The following is a 22,929-nucleotide window of genomic DNA, read 5'->3' as shown; positions in this document are numbered from 1 at the left end:
GAATGTTTAAGCAAAGGGTCTTTCCTTTGCAGGAGAGACTCTCTCCATAGGTGCCCGATACAGGTAGGTTTCACTTTAAGGTGCCGTGCAGGGAGCAAACAGTGCAGACGTCAGGGTAAGGTGGTACTCTAAGTTGTCAGCATCACACTGGGACCCCATGTTGTCTCCAGGCAGGTTTTTAAATTTCTTTAGAGATGAGGTCTGGGTTTCACCTTTGGGGTAAATGCTGCTTTACAGGCCTGATGAGGACAAGGGAGGGGGCCCTTACTGTTCCAAAGATAGACCTTCAAACTGCAATTTATAACCACTTTTACTCCTACTCAGTGTCTCTGCCAGCTCTGAGCTTGGCATTCTCTGGATTCCTCACCTCAGTCCTTTCCTGTGTGTTGTCCGAGGTGTAGCGTCCTTGTCCCCTCAGACCCCAGCACAGGCGCATCCTCTGGGTCATTGAGAAACTCATCAGAAATTCTGATCTACTGATGGGCTCCTTCTCATTCTTGGTGCTGTTATTTCGTCCTTCCTGATTTTATTTACTGTCAATTCAGTGGAACCCTGGGTGGCTGGGACGTTCATGTGCGTTTAGTACACAATCTTGAACCAGAAGGCCATCCTGATCCTTTATTTTTGTCATTGTTTTATCATATGTGTTTCCTTGTAAGCTATCACAAATCTTTTGTGTAGTGAGGTTAGGTAAAAATTAACTGTTGAGGACTTCCCTGATATCCTAGCGTTTAAGAATTCATCATTGTTACTGCTGATTTTAGATGCTGAGCAGGATGTAAAATGAGTAATCTATGGTTCTAGCTCCAAAGGAACAAAATTTCTGCTTGGGGAAGAAAAAAGATGACACAAATGAAATTCGGGAGAAAATTAATTGCCTCATAGAACTGTGTAGATCTTTGAATTTTAAAGGGTATGTTAAGTTTATGAAGATGAGTACCTTTTTATTGAATTTTTAATTTTTTGGGGAAAAGTACATGTATATGTATTAGTTAACAGGAGTCTTTCATGTTTCTGACTTTGCTTTTTCTATAGCATCCTCTTTTTATTTTATGGATTAATATCTCTGAAATCTTTATGGAATTACTAATTAAGGCTTTAAAAAATCGATTTCTGTTTTTTCCACAGTCATTTTCCCCTCCTTTTATTTTAGTCTTTTTTGATCATGCAGCCAGATTTCTCTAAATGGTCACTGATACTTAGAAGTTAGCTCATATTTAATAAGAAAAGCTGTTGGGTGGGAAACGGAAGAGCTAGCCATTATTATGAGGATGGCAGAAAGAAAAGCTTTACAGTAGGGGATAGTGCCCACACTTGGTACCTTAATTCCCCAGGCAACTCTTGTACTTATTTATAGAAAAACATTCCAGTTTTTGCCTATGGATAAGCTCCTAGCTTTATATGAAGCCATGCTGGAAGGTGGGGCGATTCTGTTCTGTATATAACTGTTCCCTCCAACTCCCAGCTAGGTTGAATCCATAATTGTTCTCTGAATGCATTCTCCAATTTTCCATGCTTAAATGTTTTTCTCATTCTCATTTGGCCTTTTTATAACCTACCTGTCTTTTAGGACTAGCCAAAGTCCCATTTTTTTCTAAACCCATTCCAGCCCCATTCCAGCTCTATCTTCAAAATTTCTTGTCCATGTCATTAATTTGAATATAATCACATGCTCCTTTTAAGCAGAAATCGTGTATATATTCTTGGTGCCTATGATAAGCCTTGTACTTGGTGGATAGTCACAACATGTTGTGTTCTGTGAATTAAATACTGCTTTGTATTGAGTGACTCTTTATAAGCAATGTCCTCCACCCTCCTAAAACTCATAGCCCTGAAGTATATCACAATGAAAACATTATCAAGTCTTGGGGTCAGATCTGCATCTTAAGTTTTGCCTGTATCCTTTCAGTACCTCACATAGGGTTTTTTTGGTGACTAGCAGGCACTTAGTAGAGAGCTCTTGAATGATTGAATTGCAGTGGGAGAAACTAACCCCAGTGTATTGTGATTTCAGGTGCCTGTGACATTTGATGACATATCCATCTACTTCTCCACCCCAGAGTGGGAAAAATTAGAAGAATGGCAAAAAGAACTTTACAAGAATATCATGAAGGGCAACTACGAGTCTCTCATCTCCATGGGTGAGGCTAAGTTGGCACCTTTTGAAGGAAGTGACAGAAGCTCCAAGCGGTCTTAGATTGGTCCCCTGTCTTCCAAGGTCCTCAGTTCCACTTTGCCCTCACACACTTCAGATCCTGGTTCCAAGCCAAAAACTCCAGTTCACCCCTGCAAAATAGGAAATCATGATCTCTCCTTCTGCCAAATCATGAGAGAGAGGAGGCAGTTCGGGGTTATGGGTGTGCCAGCCATGGTGGTTTCCATGGTATCCTTCACTTCGAATGGGCCTTGCCCCTCCTGCAGACACATGCACTCTTAGCCGATGGAAGCAGGGAGACGGTGCTCATGTAGCACGTGTACCTTTCCCACACCTCACCTCTCCTCTTACCTGTCTTCCTAGTAGGTTCCATACATAGTTGGAGGTGAGTGGATGGGGAGAATTGATTTAGACTCAGAGGAATTCCTTGGGACTCTGGACCTCAGAGCCTTCATTTCAGCTTTGATGGCCATTAGTTGTCATTCTCATTTATCTCTTTGTCATCCCCTCTTTCCCATTTTCCTCTCTTAGATTATGCCATGAATCAACCTGATGTCTTATCTCAGATCCAGCCAGAAGGAGGCCAGACAGAGGACCAGGCAGGGCCAGAGGAAAGTGAGATTCCCACAGATCCCAGTGAAGGTAAGTGGGAGAAGAGATTCTCCATTCCTTGTCTCCCTGTCCTGATCAGAGACGATGGCTCAGAACTAAGGTAAGCAGGGCTATACAGCAAAGTGATTCAGTTATACGTATGGATATTCTTTCCATATAATTTATTACAGGAGAGTTTCTAAGACTACTCCTTGGCTCAGTAATTGGCTAGGAGGACACACAGGACCTGGCATATAGTCATGCTCAGAGCTGAGTTTTTTTTTTTTTTTTTTTTTTTTTTTTTGTCTTTTTTAGGGCCGCACTCGCGGCATATGGAGGTTCCCAGGCTAGGGGTCCAATCAGAGCTGCAGCTGCCAAGCCTATGCCAGGGCCACAGCAATGCAGGGTCTGAGCTGCGTCTGCAACCTACACCACGGCCCACAGCAACGCTGGATCCCCAACCCACTGAGCAAGGCCAGTGATCAAACCCGCCACCTCATGGTTCCTAGTTGGATTCGTTAACCACTGCGCCATGACGGGAACTCCAGGGCTGAGTTTTTTTTAAAGGCTGCACCTGTGGCATATGGAAGTTCCCAGGCTAGGGGTAGAATCAGAGCTGCAGCTGCCAGCCTACACCACAGCCACAGCAAGGCTGGATCCGAGAGGTGTCTGCAACCTATACCACAGCTCATGGCAATGCCAGATCCTTAGCCCACTAAGCAAGCCTGGGGATCAAACCCAGATCCTCCTGGATGCTAGTCAAGTTTGTTAACACGGAGCCACAGTGGGAACTCAGGGCTGAGATTTATTACAGCAGAAAGACACAAAGAGGAATCAGCAAAGATAAAAGGTGTTCAGGACAAAGTCTAGAGAAAACCAGGGGCAGGATTCCAGAGTCCCCTTTCAGTAGAGTCCCCTTTCAGTAGAGTCCCCTTTCAGTAGAGTCCCATAGGACACGATTCCTCCAGCATGAGCTGTGACAACACGTGCAGAGTGCTGTCTCCCAGAGAAGCCTGCTTGCTGGACACTCAGTGTCCTGGGCTCGTCACATAGGCACCCTGTGTCTGGCATGTACCAAGATCCCAGACTCCCAGAAGGAAAGTGGATGTTCAGCATGAGCCCCACTGTACAAAAAATTTAGGCACCGTGAGGCACTCTTAACAATGAGCAAAGTTTGATGTCAGCACAGGGAACTATTTGCCAGCCAAGTGCCAACCTTGCAAGCAGGCTTTCTCAGAATAGGCTGTCTCAGTCTGCTGTGCTAATACAGGCCTGTATTAGATTTTCCTTCTCCTGACACATTAAAAAAAAAAATCCTGGTTCCTTTCAGTAGAGAATAGTATTAAACCATCTGGCCATTGAGGTGCATAATAGACTGTTCCACACTAATGCTGGACCGCTTTAGCGACAGAACTAATGTCTTTTTCACAGATTTTTTTTTTTCTTTCTAGGGCCATACCCATGGCATATGGAGGTTCCCAGGCTCGGGGTCTAATCAGAGCTACAGCTGCCGGCTTACACCACAGCCACAGCAACGCCTGATCCTAGCCATATCTGTGACTTACACCACAGCTCATGGCAACCCCAGATCCTTAACCCACTGAGTGAGGCCAGGGACCGAACCCACAACCTCATTGTTCCTAGTCAGATTCATTTCTGCTGTGCTACTACAGGAACTCCGATTCAGAGGTTATTTTTAACTCTAACTATTTATATCATTTTTCCCAGCTTGTTCTTTTAGAAAAAAAGAATCAAAACTTTTTTTGAGCAAGCAGTTTCTCTCTTCTTTAACATCATCTTTTTAAAATTAATTTTAACACAACTTGTAATTTGTTGTTAGACCAGTGTGTTTATATTAAAATATAGATATGCTTTTAGAAACAGTTTTCTAAAATAAAACCCATAATTTATTATTATATTTCATTCTAGAGCTTTAGGAAGAATTGTGCATTATAATTAAATAAAAATATACATAGGTAGAATAAATAGACTTGGGGATAGTAATGGTACCATGTGGCACCTTCTCCTTTTTATGTCCAAATATCTTGGGATTAATTTTATACTTTATCTCCATCAACATCATGTGAATCTGATGAAGGAAAAGAGAAATTATTCCTCCTAGAGAATAGTCATTGAAACCTAGTATCTTAGATAAGATTGTTTACAATTGGTAGAAGTTAGTTGTGAATGGGAGAATACAAAAAATACACACCTGAGATTTTCTGAAATTCTTTTTTTGGCCCTACCCACGGCATATGGAAGTTTCAGGCCAGGGATTGAATGTGAGCTGCAGCTGCAGCAAGGCTGGATGCTTAACCCACTGTGCCTGCTAGAGGATGGAAGCTGCACATTTGAGGTGGTCTGAGCTCCTACAGAGACAACTCCCAATCCTTAAGCTGCTGCACCACAGCCGGAACTCCTGAAGTTCTTCTTTTTCTTCTTTTTTTTTTTTTTTTGTCTTTTTGCTATTTCTTTGGGCCGCTCCCGCGGCATATGGAGGTTCCCAGGCTAGGGGTCTAATCGGAGCTGTAGCCACTGGCCTACGCCAGAGCCACAGCAACGCGGGATCCGAGCCACGTCTGCAACCTACACCACAGCTCACGGCAACGCCGGATCGTTAACCCACTGAGCAAGGGCAGGGACTGAACCCGCAACCTTATGGTTCCTAGTCGGATTCGTTAACCACTGCGCCACGACAGGAACTCCCTGAGATTCTTCTTTAACGTTATTACTAGGGCCCAAATGTGGACCAGCTCTGTGCGTGTGGCCATTACTTGGTCAGCAATAGTTTTAATATTGAACTCCAGTTTTTTGGGATTCTTTGGAGAAAAGCCTTAACTAAGAAGTTCAGGTGGAATAATTATCAAAACCTTTATCTAGCCCTTCTTCTAGCTTGGAAGCTGTGGACTAGAGCCAAGATCCTAGAATGCCCTAAAAGTGAAATAAATTCATTCCCAAGCCCGATAGTGCTGGGGAGACTCCTTGATCATCATTGTCTCAGTTGCATCACCCTCATCTCCTTTATCACTCATCGTTCACTCTTGTCAAGCAAGGCTACCTTTTCTTAAACAAAATTGGAAACTAAGGCACAGCCCAATATATTCCTTTTATTTTAGTCCGTTTGCAGACAAGAATTATCTTGGAAATAAAACTTAGAAGTTGTAACTTATTACACTAGTATCCAACACATTCACCTACTATGTTACAGTTCCATACCTGTTTCACAAACGTTGTAAAAAACGTTTTTCTCTCTTTACCAATGGTACTTTCATGTGCCAGGTGTTTTTATTGTCTGCTTAAGAATTCAAATCTTGGGAGTTCCCGTTGTGGCGCAGTGGTTAACGAATCCGACTAGGAACCATGAGGTTGCGGGTTCAGTCCCTGCCCTTGCTCAGTGGGTTAACGATCCGGTGTTGCCATGAGCTGTGGTGTAGGTTGCAGACGTGGCTCGGATCCCGCGTTGCTGTGGCTCTGGCGTAGGCCAGTGGCTACAGCTCCGATTCGACCCCTAGCCTGGGAACCTTCACATGCCGCAGAAGCGGCCCAAGAAATAGCTAAAAAAAAAGACAAAAAAAAAAAAAAAAAAAAAGAATTCAAATCTTGGCTGGGATAGACCATGATGGAAAATAATATTTAAAAAAGTGTATATACATATGACTGAGTCATTTTGCTGTACAGCAGAAATTGGCACGGCATTGCAAATCAACTATATTTTCATTAAAAAGGAATTCAGATCTCAGCACCAATTTTATCCAACTTAGTTCATAATACCTTTATACACATCACAAACTCAAGGTTCCAGCTTCTTTTCAGACAATGTGGGCCCTTACCTGTTTAAAACATACACTTAAACACACAGTAAGATTTCCTCAGAGTTCCTGTTGTGGCTCAGCAGTAAAGAACCCGGCTAGTATTCATGAGGATGCAGGTTAGATCCCTGGCCTCGCTCAGTGGGTTAAGGATCCGGCTTTGCTGTGAGCTGTGGTGTAGGTGGCAGATGCGGCTCAGATCCCAAGTTGCTGTGCTGTGGTATAGGCTGGAAGCTACAGCTCTGATTAGACCCCTACCCTGGGAACCTCCATATGCAGCCCTTAAAAAAAAAAGGCCCCCCCCAAAAAAAAGATTTCCTTGTCATTAAAATAGCATTCAGCCAGTGTAGACATTACAATTTTATATTTTCCTGTGATCAGCATTTCTATTTTAACTACCTCTCAGACCTAAAACCTCAGCATTTAGCAGCTTTCTCTTACCTGATCAGTATTCAGTTTTTCTCTCTTTTCTGGCTTTCTCCACAGCCTACTGCTTGCATGAGCCAATGATTTTCCTTTCATTTTTGTCTTTTTAAGTGTCCACTTTTGGGATTCCTCAGGCCTGCGAGGAATGTACGCTGAGTGCTCTTGTGGTAACTGGGCCAGCAGTTGCCCTACTATCACCAGGCGGGTGACTGCATCAGACCGCCTTAGCCTTCCAGTACTCCAGATCCTCCAGAGGGACCTCAGCTATATCCTTCTACCACTCCCACCAAGTGTAGGCACAACCATATTACATGTTGTCAGTGACAACAGTGCTAAGACCCAATTATTTAATAAATAAATATGTACTTCGTTGTACTGAGATAGTTAAATGACCAGAGGAACATTATCATTATTATTCAAACAGAATGGTTACCATTGGCACAGCATGTTAAGGCTCTGGTGTTGCTACTGCTGTGGCATATGCTGCAGCTGTGGCTTGGATTTGATCCCTCACTCAGGAACTTCCATATGCCATGGGTGTAGCCAAAAAAGAAGGGTTACTTCCTGAGGTTCACCAGGTTCAGGAAAGACATACTGAGCCCATGGCTGTGATAACAGTGGCCACTCACATTTCTGGAGAACTGTCTTATTATTTCAGCTCTCCATAGAGTTTATGGTTGGCTGCTGACTAATATTCTAACAAAAGATTGGAAAGAATCCAAATGCCCATCATTAGGAGACTCTTGAATAAACAATGGCACAGCTACAAAAAGGAATGAGAAAGAGCTCTGTATACTGCTATGGACAGATGTCCAGAATATATTGTTAAGTGAAAAATCACAGAGCACAGAACAGTTTGTGTAGTATGCTACATACAGAAGGAAAAGATAAAGATGTATACCTGTTTGCTTATATTTTCACAAAGAAACAATAAAAGATTAAAACAAAACCAACAAGAATGGCTACCTATACAGGGAGAGAGAGATTAGAGATGGAAGCCAGACCTTTCTGATTGTACCTTATTTTATAGTTTTGATTTTGAAGACTTCTAAATATTTTAAATAACTTAAAAAATGAAATAAAAACATTCTGAAATAACTAGACTATATATCATGTTGCTGACATAAATACATATAGTGGATTTCTCTCAAATGATGTTAAAATATGATATGCAAATCAAAACTGCGATGAGGTACCACTTCACATTGGTCAGAATGGCCATCATTAAAAAGTCTACCAATAACAAATGCTAGAGAAGGTGTAGAGAAAAGGGAACCCACCCTCACTGTTGGTATGAATGTAAATTGGTGCAGCTACTATGGGAAATAGTATGGTGTTTCCTCAAAAAACTGAAAATAGGAGTTCCTATTGTGGCTCAGTGGTTAATGAATCTGACTGGTATCCTTTAGAATGAGGGCTCAATCCCTGGCCTTGCTCAGTGGGTTAAGGATCTGGTGTTGTTATGAGCTGTGGTATAGGTTGCAGATGCAGCTCGGATCTGGTGTTGCTGTGGCTGTGGTGTAGGCCAGTGGCTACAGCTCCAATTCGACCCCTAGCCTGAGAACTTCCATATGCCGCAGATGCAGCTCTAAAAAAAGAAACAAAAAACAACTAAAAATAGAGTTGCTATATGATCCAGCAATCCCACTCCTGGGAATATATTCAGATAAAACTATAATTTAAAAAGATAGGTGCACCCCTGTGTTCGTAGTAGCACTGTTCATAATAACCATGACATGGAAACAACCTAAATGTCTTTATCGACAGAAGCATGAATAAAGAAGATGTTGTGTTCGTACACACACACACACACACACACACACACACACCCACACACCCACACCCACAATGGAGTACTACTCAGCCATAAATAAGAATGACATAATGCTATTAGCAGCAATGTAGATAGACCTAGAGATTATCATATTAAATGAAGTTAAGTCAGAAAGAGAAAGACAAGTACCATATGATATCACTTGTATTTGGTCTAAAATATGACACAGATGAACTTATCTGTGAAATAGAAACAGACTCACAGAGAACAGTCTTGTGGTAGCCAAGAGGGTGATGGAGGGAAGGATTGGGAGTTTGGGATAAGCAGATGCAAACTAGTATATGTAGAGTGGATAAACAATAAGGTCCTATTGTATAGCACAAAGAACTATGTTCAATATCCTGTGGTAAACCATAATGGAAAAGAATATGAAAAAGAATATATATGTGTACCTGGAGTTCCCATTGTGGCTCAGAGGAAACGAATCTGACTATTACACATGAGGACGCAGCTTTGATCCCTGGTTTTGCTCACTGGGTTAAGGATCCGGTGTTGCCATGAGCTGTGGTGTAGGTCACAGATGTGGCTTGGATCTGGCATTGCTGTGGTTATGGCATAGGCCAGCAGCTACAGCTCTGATTTGACCCCTAGCCTGGGAACCTCCATATGCTGTGGTGTGGCCCTAAAAAGACAAAACACAAAAAAGAATATGTATATATACTGGGAATCACTTTTCTGTATAGTAGGAATTAAACAATATTGTAAATATATTTCAATACAAAATTTAAAAAATATATTTTAACAGTTTATCCCTAGAGGAATATATCCTAAGAAAAAGAAACACAAAGAAATCTTGAGTTAATATTTTTGTTAATAATATTGATATAGTTTTGAAATACACATTCAGATAAAGGAAAGATTAATGTCATTAGGAACCAAGATTCTTAGGATAAGGGAGAAAAGATACAAATATAAAATGAAAGGACTTAATTAAAATCCTGTAGTCTTAAATGTGAATCATAAATATTAATATAAACTCATAACACTTTTCTGAGAGGTGTGTTATTTTATAGCTCTGTCCATTGAAAGAACTTAGAAGCAGTGACAAACTATTAGCAGTTCACATCCTCGTCTTCCAGGTTGTGGTCTCTCAATTCTGTTTCTCAGAGTGATTACTGAGTGTGTGCTTGGAGCAGGAAATGTATAAGATGAACACGGTCCACTCTGTCATACCAGAAATGAAGGAAATTAGATGTTTTGATCATGTGAAAAGACAGAGCTGATCTGAAGGAGCTGTCGCTGGCCAAAAACGGCAAATTGAATGATAAAAAGAATAATTACTTGAACTAAGTTACAAAACAAACTCACAGACATAGAAAACAAACTTATAATTAGCAAATGAGAAAGGGGTGGAGCTTATCATAATGGTAAACCAAAAACATTCAAAACCACTTGAATCACGTTTGGAACTTCTAGAGCACTAACTCATTATTCAGAAAATTGATGAATGAAACAATTAAGCATTTTATTTTATGTTTTATTTTTTTTTTAATTTTTCTTTTTACCACAGCACCTGTGGCACATGGAAGTTCCCGGGCTAGGGGTCTAATCGGAGCTGCAGCTGTCAGACTACACCACAGCCACAGCAACACCAGATCCGAGCTGCATCTTTGACCTGTACTGCAGCTCATGGCAATGACAGATCCCTAACCCACTGAGCAGGGCCTGGGATTGAACCCACATCCTCACGGATACTAGTTGGGTTTGTTACCTCTGAGCTGCAACAGGAACTCCAAAAGTCTCATATTTTTGATGATAGAAAGTTCATCCTATGGATATCTTTTAAAAGATCCATGTCCTTATATCCAGTCTCTCCCTGCCTGTTTTTTTTTTTTTTCTATGTATATGTGTGTGTTTATAAAGTCTTATAGAAAAAAATGATAAGGTTGGACTGTGGTTAATACGTTACTGCCTTAGAGTTCAAAATAGGAAGGTGGAAAGGCAACTTGCCATGTGCCCTAAAACCTGTATTTTCCCATCTGTCTGCATAAACTAACAGTCTTTTGGGCCTTAGTCTTGACCAGCCTCTTATTTCTGCTTTGGGTACACCTTTAGATTTCAGTACTCCCTAATTGATTTAAAAGGAATTGAGCAAAACATTTCTGTTCATTTTCTAGAAGTAAAACCATAACCTGCCTATAAGGCTTTTTTGATAAACACTATAGAGAGATTGAATTTACTCTTGAGACACTGTCAGTGTTTGAGCTTGTCCTTTTAGGCTAAAAAAGGTTATATATAGGCTTTGGCTGGAATAGCAAGCACAGCTGTTTTTCTTTTTGTCTTTTTTTTAGGGCCGCACTTGCCCTAAAAAAAAGTTTCCCTATGGAAGTTTCTAGGTTATGGATTGAATATGAACTACATCTGTTTTTCTTTTTGTCTTTTTTTTTTTTTTTTTTTTTTTTTTTAGGGCTGCACTTGCCCTAAGAAAAAGTTACCCTATGGAAGTTTCTAGGTTATGGATTGAATATGAACTACAGCTGCCAGCCTATGCCACAGCCACAGCAACGCTGGATCCAGGCCATCCATGACCTACACCACAGCTTACGGCAACACCAAATCCTTAACCCACTGAGCAAGGCCTGAGATTGAACACACATCCTCATGGATACTAGTCTTATTTGTTACCACTGAGCCATGGCAGGAACTCCAAGCACAGCTGTTTCTGTACAGATCAAATGAGGCATGTTATGTGCAAAGCTTTTAGAGGCCATTCTTTTTTTCTTTCCAAAAGAATACCCATGGCCTGAGGGACTTGCAAATATTCTTCTCCTCACATCCAGGGTTCAGGAAACAAAAATATGTATCATTTGATAGACAAAGGTAGTATCTTATGGAAAGAATCAAGAATTGGAAACCTGAAAAATATTTCTGAGCAGTCAGATCTGTGTTTAAACTGACCTAACTTTGTAATTCTGGTAATGTATTTGTCTTTTTTTGTATTTGTTTTTGTGTGCAGCCGCTTGATGTGGGTTCTCAGTTCCTAGATCAGAGATTGAATCCAGGCCTCAGCAGTGCAAGTGCCATATCCTAACCCCTAGACCACCAGGGAACTCCCATGTGTGTTTTTGTTTGTTTGTTTGTTTGCTTTTTAGGTCTGCACCTGTGGCATATGGAAGTTCCCAGGCTAGGGGTCGAATTGGAGCTATAGCCACTAGCCTACACCACAGCCACAGCAATGCCAGATCTGAGTGCGTCTGCGACCTACACATCAGTTCATGGCAACGCCGGATCCCCAACCCACTGAACAAGGGAGGGATTGAACACACATCCTCATAGATACTAGTTGGATTTGTTTCAGCTGTGCCAAAATGAGAAATCCCCTATGTTTTAAAATTAACATTTATAAAAGTTTTTGGTTAGTGTTGCTGTATTTTAAAGCAAATCTTTTGATAATATGGTATTTCACTGTAAATACTTCCTTAATGGTAATTTACTTTACCTCTGTGGGTTCTCTCTACTTAAATGGAGAAAATATTCCCTGCTTCATTTTTTCATAAAAAAGCTGCGAAAGAAAGAGGTAAGAACACATTGAAAGTAAGTGTGCTAATGAAATGAAAGGTACTCTTGATTTTGGATTTTCAGGGTGTCATCTCCAAAATAAAAAATTGATTTGTTTTGAAAGGGGCCCACCAAAAATACTGAATCAAGTTGAGTCTATCATGTAAAAATTCATAAATTGGTTTCATTTTGGCATTCCCACTGTGGTGCAGTGGGTTATGGATCTGGTGGTGTTTCTGTGATGGTGTCGGTTTGATCTCAGGCCCAGTGCCATGGGTTAAGGATCCACAGGTTACAGCTGCAGCTTGGATTCAATTCCTGGTCCGGGAACTTTCATATGCCGTGGGCACAGCCAAAAAAAAAAAAAAAAAAATTGGTTTCATTTTGAACTGATTATTTAGATGTTATATCCTTTTTTTTAAAGGCTGGTTTTGTTTTGTTGTTTTAGTTAATTAGAGATAAATATTTGGGCAAAATGTAGTATTTAGCAGACTAACATTATTTCCACTTTTTGAGTCAAGCCCTAAAGGCCATTTTCTTTCCCTACAAATAGACCCCAGTATTTCAACATCGGATATTCTGTCTTGGATTAAACAAGAGGAAGAGACCCAGGTTGGTGCCCCACAGGAGCCCAAGGAGAGTGATATGTGCAAGGGCACCTATGCTGGTGAGTACTGAACCGCCCAGAGCCAGCTTATTTAGGGACCACTGAGAAGAAACCACAGAGGAAGTGGGGTTGTGGAGGCAAGGAAGTGGGTGATGATTGAGGAAAAGGGGGAAAAAAAGACATGTTCACGTAAGTTAGAAGTGCACCTGAAATCCAACTAAGATAAATTTTAACTGAGAAAACACTTTTTTTTTTTTTTTTTTTTTTGTCTTTTTTGCCATTTCTAGGGCCACTTCTGGGGCATATGGAGGTTCCCAGGCTAGGGGTTGAATCGGAGCTGTAGCCGCCGGCCTACGCCAGAGCCACAGCAACACGGGATCCGAGCCGCGTCTGCAACCCACACCACAGCTCACGGCAACGCTGGATCCTTAACCCACTGAGCAAGGCCAGGGATCGAACCCGCCCTCATGGTTGCTAGTCAGATTCGTTAACCACTGCGCCACGATGGGAACTCCTGAGAAAACATTCTTAAGTGTAAAGACAAATTAGAATTGTCAGGGGAAGAAAAAGAAGTGCCACAGATGGACCAAAAGTGTAAGGATGGGGAAAGACAGGAGAACATTCAAAGATCATGCAGAAAGGACAGAGTGAAAGTGGGGGTGGGGTGGAGAGACAAGCAATGGAGATGACAGTGTCATTGGAAAGGTGCAAATGGGGATGTTAGTGAGGAGCTCTCCCTCAGAAAAACAGTGATAGAAGAGACCGTTTCTAAGACATTTAGCACCATCTGTATTTTGCCATCTGAACAGAAGAGAATCTTAAGGTCAGAAGAGACATGATCACTTATGCAACTTGTTTATCATCTACGCTCTGTGTTTAGACCCTGGAAAATAAAAATTAAGAAAAATAAGACAGTTTCTCTCTTTAAGAATGTTTATCTTTTTTTTTTTCTCTTTTAGGGCCGCACCTGTGGCATATGGAAGTTCCCAGGCTAGGGTGGAATCGGAGCTGCAGCTGCTGGCCTGCACCACAGCCACAGCAATGTTGGCTCCAAGCTGCTTCTGTGACCTACACCACAGCTCATGGCAGTGCTGGATCCTTAACCCACTGAGTGAGGCCAGGGATCGAACCTGTGTCCTCATGGATACTAGTCAAGTTCTTTTCCACTCTGCCACAATGAGAACTCCCTCAAGAAGTTTATATTGGGAACACACAGATCAACACTAGGCATGCCTTTTATTGAATGTCAAGGGTGAATGGGGTGGATGACTCACATACAAGAAATAAGTTTGGAGAACATTATATCAGTTTTAGTTTAGATATTTAGGTAAGGCCTAGTGAAGGATGCGAAGCTAGAATTGGCCTTAGAAAATTGGTGTGATGTGGTTGGGTATAATTTGGGAAGATGGGAAGAGATGCATTCTCCAAAAGGAGGGCAGAATGAGCCATATAAGCAGAAATGTGTCCTTTATTTTTCAGAAAAGTAAAGAGACAGCAAACTATAGCAAAGGACTTACCTGGCAGAATAAAAAGGAATGAGATTAGATAAATGCATGATTTTAGGCCTTGTCATAATAGGCAACAGAGAATGTTTCAAAGCCGAGGAGAAACATAATGAAAGTAATGCTGGGGAGATGGATGTTAGGATTTGTCGTTTTCCAAACTGGGAGCATTGAAGAGGTTCAGTAGTAAATGCTCTGATGATGATCTCAGCCATCAGACTTTCTTGTCCCAGCCAGGGAAGAGCTCCGCGGCAGTCTGTTGGAGCTGGGCAGGGTACAGGAGAGCTGACAGATGTGACTCTGAGTCTTTTCTTTCAGATGAGGAGCTTGTCATCAAAGCTGAGGGCCTTGCCACAGCGTCCTTGTGCCCCGAGGTTCCTGTCCCCTTCTCTTCTCCGCCAGCAGCAGCAGCTAAGGATCCTTTTCCAGATGTGGCTTTCAAAAGCCAGCAGCCGGCGCCCATGACGCCCTTTGGACGTCCAGCCACTGACCTGGCCGAAGCCTCAGAGGGACAGGTGACTTTCACGCAGCTGGGCAGCTACCCCCTCCCACCCCCGGCCGGGGAACAGGTGTTCTCCTGCCACCACTGCGGCAAGACCCTCAGCCAGGATACGCTGCTGAGCCACGAGTGCGGCCCCCCGGCTGAGCCTCCGGGGCCCTGCGCCCAGTGCCCTAAGCACCTGCCCCAGCAGTCCCCTGCCGGCGAGACGCCCCCCACCTGCCCGCACTGCGCCCGGACTTTTACGCACCCATCCAGACTCACCTACCACCTGCGGGTCCACAACAGCGCTGAGCGCCCCTTCCCTTGCCCTGACTGTCCCAAGCGCTTCGCTGACCAGGCGCGTCTGGCTAGCCACCGGCGGGCACACGCCAGCGAACGGCCCTTCCGCTGCTCGCAGTGTGGCCGGAGCTTCAGCCTGAAGCTTAGCCTGCTGCTCCACCAGCGGGGTCACGCACAGGAGCGGCCCTTCTCCTGCCCGCAATGTGGCATCGACTTCAATGGCCACTCGGCCCTGATCCGCCACCAGATGATCCACACAGGTGAGCGGCCCTACCCGTGCCCGGACTGCAGCAAGAGCTTCATGCGCAAGGAGCACCTGCTCAACCATCGGCGGCTGCACACCGGCGAGCGGCCCTTTAGCTGCGCACACTGCGGCAAGAGCTTCATCCGAAAGCACCACCTCATGAAGCACCAGCGCATCCATACGGGCGAGCGGCCCTACCCCTGCGCCTCCTGTGGCCGCAGCTTCCGCTACAAGCAGACGCTCAAGGACCACCTGCGCTCAGGCCACGGTGGAGCCTGCGGGGGTAATAGCGACCCCTCGGGACAGCCACCGGACCCCCCGGGGCCCCTCCTAACTGGGCTGGACACCTCCGGCCTGGGGGTTAGCACTGAAGGTCTAGAGGCCAATCAGTGGTATGGGGAAGGGAGTGGAGGCGGAGTTTTGTAAATCTGGCAGGAGGAAAGCCCTGGAGCCCCTCCACCCCTGCAATAGTGACTGCCTGGCCCATCGATGGATGTGGGGTCCTGTATGCTTGACTGGAGACATACTCGTGTTTGGAACTTCACAAGAGCACCACGTTTGAAACCCAGGAAGACCTGGAAAAAAGCTCAGCTTTCCCATCTTTTCAAAATTATTACCTAAGCAGAAGTTATCAGAATGTTGCAGAGAGGTTGGAAAGCAAGGTTTGTCCTCAGGTGATCCATCACAAACAGGGTAATAGGTCGATAATGGTTGAGCTCCAGGTAGAATCAGGTGCTTGGAAGAGCCTCCAAGGATTGAAGCCCACGGTGAGGCAGAGAACATTTAACTGAGCCTTTCATTACTTCCTCCATGGTAAGGTGGTGGCTGGAAGAAAGTGCTCGAGCCTGGGCCCCAGCTCCTTCTCCTCCCAGCCAGCAACTACAGTCTGCTAGGTACTGCCTCTCCGGAAATGAGGACTCAGGACTGCCTTCCAAGCTCTCCTAGATCTGTTCTAATGATTGTGTTTAAGATTGAGTGAGCAAGAAATCTGACTTCAAAGGCTTCTTAAGGAGAACAGTTCTTTCGCTGGCTTGGTTGGAAGCATTCAGGCTTTTACTGGCATTTAAACTGCTGGAAATCATTTTGGCCTCCTGGTTAAAAATTGGGAGCACTGTTCTCAGCCCCAGCTTTAAAAGCTAGAGATCCCAGAGAAATGACAGAGCAGCCTAGAATTTGTGCCTGAACTATGTTTCTTGTATCAACTTATGTCAGACTCTTTTCTTTTCCAAGCTAGTAAGCTGGCTTTTCCATTTCTGGTGTCTGATATTCTGACAATCATCAGCGGAAAAGGTCACGGCACTTTCCAGAAGCTTTACAGGGTTTCAGAAAGTGCCAGTAACTCTCAGCTTTTACTTCCTCTGTAGCAAGATGACAGTTACAATGCAGCTTTCTTGAGCTGGTAGAGTGTTCGCCCCCTGGCGATGGACAATTTGAGGGGCTTCTGGGACCCCTGAGAGTGCAGAGGAGGACAGCCTCTTCCTGCTGGCCTTGCTCCTGGGGACTTTGACCACCACATGTCCTTCTGTCAGGGTCAGTCAGTTACCTGGGAGCATCTGAGCCTGGCCCCACTCCTTAGTGGCTTTGCACTGGGGCTGCATCTCCCTTTACAGATCTCAGATTTTCCTCTGCAAAATGAGGCTGGTGAAGGGAAAAAAGGTGAATTCTTAGAATTAAAAAAAAAAAATCTTGTGATGCATTCCTTCTCCTGCCAAAAATCCTATCTCTGTCTCTAGCTTTTATCCAGGCAAAGCCAAGTAAGATAGCAAAATCAAAGCAGAGACATTCCTGCTGAAATGTGACTGAAATCCATTTGATCTGTTGTTTCATTCTTGCTTGGAGACTGTGGTAGAAGACAGGGAATGCAGAAGCCCTAAGTCTTGGGCAGAAGAGTTGTTTGTTCTGTGCCCTCTTCTTTCCCCCGAATCTCCTGAGATGGCTGTGATAAGGCCTGTGAGTGTTCAGACATGATTTTGATGAAATGATAAGGGAAGGACCCACTCTCCACCCCATCACCCAGCCCAAACGTCACCCTGCCTAATTCTGTGTAACCACACTATGAAAAAGTGTTACCCCAGCTAGCTTTGCTCCTGGGAAGCCTCTGTCTGAACATGCTGCTGTTTAGGATAATTGCACTTATAAAATATCTGCTCTGTGATATTCACAACCCCAGGGATCATGGGAGTCCTAAGAAACGTGCATGTGATCTATTCTACTGTCAACCTTGTAACCTATAGTCAGTCTGAAGGTAAAGGTATAGAACAGACCAAGAGAGGTGACAAACAGAACCCTGGCACATTGGGGTTAAGAGTTTTCTATAGGATTTGGAGCCAAACCATGGGAAATTGGGGTACCGGGGGTCCCAAGCCCAGGATTCTAGCTTCACTGGTGACCCACTAGGAACTTGAGTGTGAAGTCAGCTTTGGTTTGTATCTTGATCTACCTAATGAAAATGGGGGGAGAATCAAAGCAGTGTCTTTGTGGTGTCTTCAGAGTTTGTTTAAGATTCAAAAGTGGGTAAAATAGAGCAGTGGAAAGAATAAGTCCAACAGAAGGGTTCCAGTGTGTGGAGAAAACGGGTCCATCAAGGGCTCCTGGGGTATTTAACAGTACCTGAGGATTGGTCATCATGACCAGACCCATTAGGGAAGAGGAAAACCTTGAATGTGCTCTTCATCAGTGTGCCCTCTGGGCTAATGGGTCTGTCCTATCACACGTAAACAGGCACCATCTCCTTGGAGCGGCTCCAGCTGTTGACAGTAACCAGCTTCACTCTCTTCTTACTAGATTTTTTGATGTCACTGTAAGATGAACATACTTGGAGTTGACTCTCTAGAAAGTGAAAGAAAATGACTCATCTTTTCTGTTGGATATTTGTTATTGGGACACCATAGCTGGGCTTTAGTTACCTTACTTCATTTCCTAGCAGTGCTTAACATAACTTACCTCATTGCTAATAAGAGTCTGTAGCGTTCCTGTTGGGGGACTCTGCCGGCCTTCTTTTTGGAGCATTTTAAAATATTTGGGTGTCCATGCCTATCTTAACCAGGACTAGACCCTATGGCTTACTAGGGAGTAAAAACTGTTCATTGCCTCAATCAGCAAAAGTGTTGTTGGTTTAAAAAAAAAAAAAATGAAGGACCCAAGTTCCTTTATCTGTTTATTTCAAATGGGATGGAGACTCTAAATTTCTGCTCAGACTTCCTCTTGAGGAAGGGCAGGACACTGTTCCACCCCCACATCCCATATTGTCACTTCTGAGACAACGAAAAGCATCCTCCTCAGCTGCCTGAGGGCTGCTCAGAAGCCACGAGGAAAAATGGGTCTCCCTCAAGCTTCTCACAGACCAGGAGCTCTGTTACCTCCAAGAGCTATGTTCTTTCTGTGCTCAGTGGATACCTTTGACCCTGTCCTCCACTCTACAAAGGAAGCAGTCTTCTCAGAGTGTTTTAAATGGAGGATGTCCTTTGACTTGGGAAGTGTCAGGCTCTTTCAAGCAAAATCCTCACGTTAGGTCACACTGGTAGGAGATGGGTACTGAGTGCTCAGGCCTTATAAGGACATGTCATGTGGATTAGCATAGCCTAGTGGTTTAGTGCATGGCCTCTGAGACCTAGATTCAAGTCCTGACATCATAAGAAGTAACATAACTTACATTATTTAACCATCATGAGCCTAGTTTCCATATCTGTAAAATAAAATGATACTGATCTCAGAGATGTCAGGGTTTAGGGGAGCCTGTGAGTGAGCTTGGCACACGGAGGTTTCAGGGTGACCGCCCTCGGGAAAGGTGTAGGACAAACCGGAGAGGGGAAAGTGTGGAGAACTGAGGCTGCGCTGCAGAAGCTCATGGTTGCTCAGTGGCTTAGCTTTTGCCTACTATTGTTTGCTTCCATTGCTGTTCTTTTACTCTATCTTGTCTGTATCTTCTGGCTCCCAAAGTTTCTGAGTGCCATGATACCATGTGTCTCTGATTCTCTTGACTTTTCTTTAGATTCTAGAGTGTGGGATCTGGTCCAGCTCCTCTTTCTATACCAGGCTGCAGAAGTTTCCAGCCCGCCCTTGGACTGGCTGCCCTTGGGTGACAGGCTCATCTTGGTTCTGAAAGCTGCAGTCAGGAAGGAAGGTCCTAGGAGCCCTGCGCAGGAGCTGCGGGCCTGGTAGACTCACTTGAGAATGGCCAAATGGCGGCACAGTGTGGCGTTTCCATTACTGCCAGGAGAAGAAGAATCTGTTTCTCCTGGGTCTGGGTTCCTTGAGAGACTTCTGCTTCATCGGCTCTGTTGTAGGCCAGAGCTCATGGTCTCTTGCGTAAAGGGCCTAGAAGGTGCTGTTTCTGTATCTTGCAAAAGGAAGTTGTTACTTTTTTGGGTGTCATTCCTTCTTTCTCGCCCTGCTCCACAGTTCTTTTTAAATATGTAACTCTGGCCATAATCCTATACACATATACACAGTGACGCTTGTCAACTTGGTCAAATTGCCTCTTCAAAGCAATTATTTCACCCTTTAGGACCCACCATCCACTAAAGAATGCAGAGAGATGCAGTCAAATCAGAGAGGCCTCAAAGCACTGTGCTGCAATGCTCTTAAGATTGCCAGGTTACATTTCAAATAAAATATCTGGTAAAACCTCATTTGGCTATGTGGCTTTGTGTTTGCTATAGGCAAACCCAGTATTTCCTGTAAAATCTTGAAGCTGATCTGAAATTAAGCTACCCAAGAATTGAGGCTGTATCTTATATTGTATTCCACCTGGTACCACATGCTGTCAGGGATGTGGGTGCTTGACAGATAACTGTGCAGTGGGAAGACTGCCTCACAGGTGTTAAAAATGACTCTGGTCATAGCTGGATGTTCTACTTGGTATGGAGCAAGCCACCTAAGTCGTGTAGATCTCCTTTCTCTAAGTCTAGTGGGCAGGTTGAACGAGGTGGTAATGCAAGGTCCCTTCCAACTTAAAATCATAGAATTTAAGATTTTACTTCCTGGTCCGTTTTCCTTGTTGGGCTTTTCCCCAGATTCTGCCGCATTGAGTGATGCTTTGACATGGCAGAAGGAATACCTCGGACAGGTGGATGAGTACAGATGGAAATGATACCAGTGCCTGCACCGCAAATCTCCCTAATCTCCGTCGTGGTGAGGTGAGCCCCTCTTTCTAAGAGCAGTTTGCTGAAGAACCAGAAGGGACTGTGCTGACGTCATTACCAGCTCAGATTTAACAACATGCAGTTTAAATACCTGATTTGTGGTGTTTAGAAAAAGTGTTATTCTGCACAACCCAGCTGGACTTGATTTTGAATGAATTTTGACCTTTTGTTTTATGGCATATGGAGTTTCTGGGCCAGGTCAAGCTGCAGCGTGACCTACACAGCAGCTGTGGCCACACTGGATCCTTTAACCCACTGTGCAGGGCCAGGGATCGAACCTGCATCCTAGGGCTGCAGAGACACCGCCAATCCTGTTGTGCCTCAGTGGGAACTCCGAATTTTGACCATTTTAAGTAATCAGCCCACACTTAGAAGTTGAAACCTTGCCTGTTGAAAAGATTCAAGAGAATGTACTGCAATTATCACCAACATAAAACATGTCTTCTATCCAAGAAATAGCAAAAAGACAAAAAAAAAATTTACCTTAAACACGTCTTCTACATGAAGGGTTTCTAAGCCCCAAGTGCCTGTGTGTCAGGACTTCTGAGTAGCTTAGTCACCAAGCAATCACATATTGAGGGAAATACCAGAGAGTCATTAAGAACTGAAGAGAAGCCAATGAACGTTACCCAACTACTGGGTCAGGACTTTAAAGAAAGTGATGGAATGCCTATTCAAAGTAGGCTGAGAATAAAATCCAGAAGGAAAAAGGTATTTTCTCCAAACTTGCATAAGTATAAAGCAGAAACTTCCAGAAGTTACTGAGACAGAGAGGGAGAGAGGCAGATCTTGTGTATGTGTATGTGTGTGTGTTTGGGCATTTAAATTTGAATTAATATGTTCGCATAAGGGAAGAAGGCAAGGATATTAAAAATTCATTAGCAAGAGCAAATTGACCTTAAAATTTGATAATACAAAATATTTGACTATAATCCCCACATTAACCCTTTCTGCCTCTTCTAAGTAGTCTTGGTGCTCTGTCACCTTACTCTTGCCGCTGGCCCTTTCCTGCAATCTTGCCTGATTTTCACTCATACTTGGGATGCCAATGACGTGGAGACCTAAGGTGTTATCTTTCCTTGGGGGTTGGTGTAACTGGGGACAGTGTCCTAAAGATAGGAAGTTGTAACCATGGACATGTCACTGAGTGAGGGGGCTTCAGTATCTGAGGCTGACCTCTTTGCCCTATCCCACTGATTACACTGTAATCCTTTAGCCTGCTTGAAGCATGGAGAGATACTAAGAAGGGCAAGTCTGCTAATCCTCTTCACAAGAGCAAATCTACAAGTTTTCGTCCTCAAATAAAGGTTGTAGTTGTTGAAAGGACACAGAATGCATAGAGGGTACCAGGAATTCTTAGGGAATAGTACCAAAGTTCTCCAGAGAAACAGAGCCAAGATGGTATATAGAGACACCTAAGAGGAGATTTATCATAGGAATTAAGACATACAATTATGGAGGCTAAGAAGTCCCATGATCTGCCATCTGCAAGCTGGAAAACCAGGACAGCAGTGGTGTAATGCATTCTGAGTCCAAGGCCCCAAGAACCGGGAGCACTGCTGATGTCCAAGGGCAGAGAGATGAATGTCCCAGCTCAAGGAGAAAGCAAACTTGTCCTTCCAGTGCCTTTCTGTTCTATCCAAACCCTCAATAGATGGGATGATGCCTCTTCTTTAATCTTGGTGAGGGTGATCTTCTTTAATCAGTTTCTGATTAAATACTAATTTCTTCTGAAAACACCCTCACAGACATACCCATAAATGATGTTTTTACCAGCTAACTGGGCATCTCTTGGCTCAGTTAAATTGATATGTAAAATCAACCATCGCAACGCATACGTTTTGGCATTTTTGAATTCCCTCTCCTTTGGCCTCTCCTATATCTTTTCTTTCAGCATCTATCACTTCAAATACCCTGTCCATAACATTAGAGCAGAAGCTGTCTAATTCCTGGGTGAGGAGATAAGCAGTCAAGTCCCACCTGAGAGACTGAGGGACCAGCTCTGGGTCCTTCCATTACAAGAAAAAAATTTAAAACTGGCCACACTCATGGCATATGGAAGTTCCTGGGCCAGGGGTTGAATCTGGGTTGCAGCTGCAACTTATGAAGCAACTCGGAATCCTTTAACCCACTGTGACTGGTTGGGGATCGAACCCCTGCCTCCGAAGTGACTCGAGCCTCTGCAGTTGGATTCTTAACCCACTGCGCTAAGGCAGGAACTCCACAGGAACTGTTAACAATGATACTTGACATCTAGAATCCACTTCGTCCTGTTGCTCATTCTGTTCCCAATAAGTTCGATAACTCCCTGGTAGTTACTCAGTGATTCACAGAAGCA

The 22,929-nt window shown here is 43.8% G+C and overlaps 1 protein-coding gene across 1 annotated transcript in view; it reads left to right on the top strand.

The window, feature by feature from the left end:
• The window catches only part of ZNF398 (zinc finger protein 398), a 28,933-nt gene extending 8,855 nt beyond the window's left edge, over window positions 1-20,078 (top strand). Inside the window, exons 3-6 of the mRNA XM_003130281.7 lie at window positions 2,015-2,141; window positions 2,687-2,797; window positions 12,867-12,980; window positions 14,741-20,078. Of these exons, the coding sequence (XP_003130329.3) occupies window positions 2,015-2,141; window positions 2,687-2,797; window positions 12,867-12,980; window positions 14,741-15,873 (1,485 nt within the window). The 3' untranslated portion in view covers window positions 15,874-20,078. The remainder of the gene's footprint in view (window positions 1-2,014; window positions 2,142-2,686; window positions 2,798-12,866; window positions 12,981-14,740) is intronic.
• The last annotated feature ends 2,851 nt before the right edge of the window (window positions 20,079-22,929 follow it).

The sequence above is a fragment of the Sus scrofa genome, chromosome 9 (assembly GCF_054392235.1).
Source record: "Sus scrofa isolate SSC_HxYL_T2T_F1_AM1 chromosome 9, Sscrofa_HxYL_maternal_Yorkshire_Landrace_v2.0, whole genome shotgun sequence".
NCBI classification, from domain to species: domain Eukaryota; kingdom Metazoa; phylum Chordata; class Mammalia; order Artiodactyla; family Suidae; genus Sus; species Sus scrofa.
This window is presented reverse-complemented; position numbering and strand designations above follow the sequence as displayed.